This window comes from Acanthisitta chloris, unplaced genomic scaffold (assembly GCF_000695815.1).
Source record: "Acanthisitta chloris isolate BGI_N310 unplaced genomic scaffold, ASM69581v1 scaffold41592, whole genome shotgun sequence".
Taxonomy (NCBI): Eukaryota; Metazoa; Chordata; class Aves; order Passeriformes; family Acanthisittidae; genus Acanthisitta; species Acanthisitta chloris.
The window spans coordinates 699-2,543 of record NW_008660623.1 but is presented as its reverse complement, the minus strand read 5'-3'; the positions used below and the strand labels follow the sequence as shown (position 1 = coordinate 2,543).

At 58.0% G+C, this 1,845-nt stretch overlaps 1 protein-coding gene across 1 annotated transcript; it reads right to left on the bottom strand.

The window, feature by feature from the left end:
- Positions 1–610: 610 nt before the first annotated feature.
- Positions 611–769, bottom strand: IFITM5 (interferon induced transmembrane protein 5; the record flags this gene model as incomplete). Its single annotated transcript, XM_009069873.1, has 1 exon — positions 611–769. A coding segment is annotated over exon 1 (159 nt), but the record flags the coding sequence as incomplete, so codon positions are not given.
- Positions 770–1,845: the final 1,076 nt, after the last annotated feature.

Sequence of the window (1,845 nt, the reverse complement as noted above, 5' to 3'; positions counted from 1 at the left end):
GGCTTTCATCCCCTTGCAGCCCACAATTTAGCCATCCATCTGTCCATCCATCCATCTGACCATCCATCCCAGGCTGCCCCAGCTCCATGAACCTGCTCCCCTCCAGCCCCACTTCCTTCGGCTCTGAGATTTTCCCTCTTGCTTCTTCCAGAACCCTGCTGGCTCCAGCCTCTTCTTGCCCCTGTCTTTCCACCCTGGTCCAGCCCAGCTGGAGCTGAGATTTCCCCTCCTGCTTTTCCTGGAGCTTTGCTGACTCCAGCCCATTTGCCCCCAGCTTTCTGCCCTGGTCCAACCCAGCCAGAGCTGCTCCTGCCAGAGGGCTGGGGGAGGGACTTGAGGCATCATGTCCCCCCAGCACCTTCTAGGACAAAGCAGCTGGTCCTCAGAGGGTGGGCAGAGGGCTGTGGTTGTCCGGAGTATCCCACAACCTCCTTAATAGGTGGCAGGAAAAGCTGTGCAGTGTGTGGGTGTGTGCTTTGCCAGGCACTTGTGTCACCTGCTCTGGAAGGTGTTGAGCTCTGGCCCCTGCCCCAGCCTGCCCAGAAGTTATCCCAGATGCTCTGTGCCTCCTCAGGAATCCCTCCCTAGGGATCCCCAGATGCTGCAGTACCTTAACAGCAAAGGCAAGTGCCACGAAGCCCAGGCAGCAGAAGTTCATGTAGAGGGTGTTGAAGATGGCCCAGATGAGGTGGTCCCGGGGCAGGGGGGCAGTGGGGGGAGTCCGTCGCTTGGCAGGTGGCTCATCCTCCCGTGGGTACGAGGTGTCCATGGCCACAGAGAGGGGCACTCGCAGCTCCAGCAATCTGGGGGAGCATGATGAGGAGCCCCTTTTATAGCCCCACAGTGCCGCATGCATGGCCTTCTGCTAAATATAGACCTGGGAATTACAGCCCTGAGGGATGTGGTTGTCCCACAGGCTGGATTGGGAGCTGGGAGAAACTCTGGGATGGAGAGCATGCAGGCTTTTTATAGCCAGCTTTCCTCCTGTGATGAGGAGAAGGGATGGCTCCAGAGTGACCAAGGCAGAGGTGAGTGCATGGCTATGGAGCCATGGGGTGACTCTGACACTGCGTGATGGTCACTCCAAGACAGACCCTTGTGTCAAGACCCCCATGGTGCTGGCTGGCACAGGTACCTCCAGCCCCATCCCTGTAGGTGTGCTCGGCAGGGCAGAGCCCTCCTTGGCAACACTTTTTGGCTGCTGAATGGATGTAATGGGAAGTTAAAATGAAAAGGTAGAACGACTGCATCTACAGTGCTCCCTGGAAGTGGGGGGAGATGGGGCTGCAGGGTGGGGGGGCGTGGGCAGCCAAAAATCACAGAGGGTCTTTAATTTCTTTCTTTGCCATGCCCAGACTTCTATGAAGAAACTTCCTGGGACCTGGGCTGGTAGCACTCTGCCCCACGGTGGGATGGAGGCAGGGAGAGGAGGAAGAGGAGAAGGAGAGTGCCACAGAGATGCACGAGGACTCTCTGCTCCATCCCACAGAGAATGAGGTGACTACAAGGGCTTTGGCAGGACAAGCTTTATTGGTGGCAACAGCGGCTGACAGGTGTGACACAGCACCAGGAAAAGAGGGGGGCTGTCCCCTGCACCCTACCTTGGCTGTGTGGGGACACCCAACGTGTGGGCAGCAAGGGGATGGAGTTCAACCCCTGCACCCAGAGTGGGCACATTTGGGGGGCAGGAGGAGGAAGGGAAGCACCCCGTGGGTAGGTGGTGGCAGTCAGGTGGAGGTGGTGATGGTGACCATGATGATGATGAAGGCGGTGATGAAGACCACCATGGTGACAGCTACCAGCAAGGAGCAGATGATGTTGAGCTTCCTGGCACGGGTGCCATGA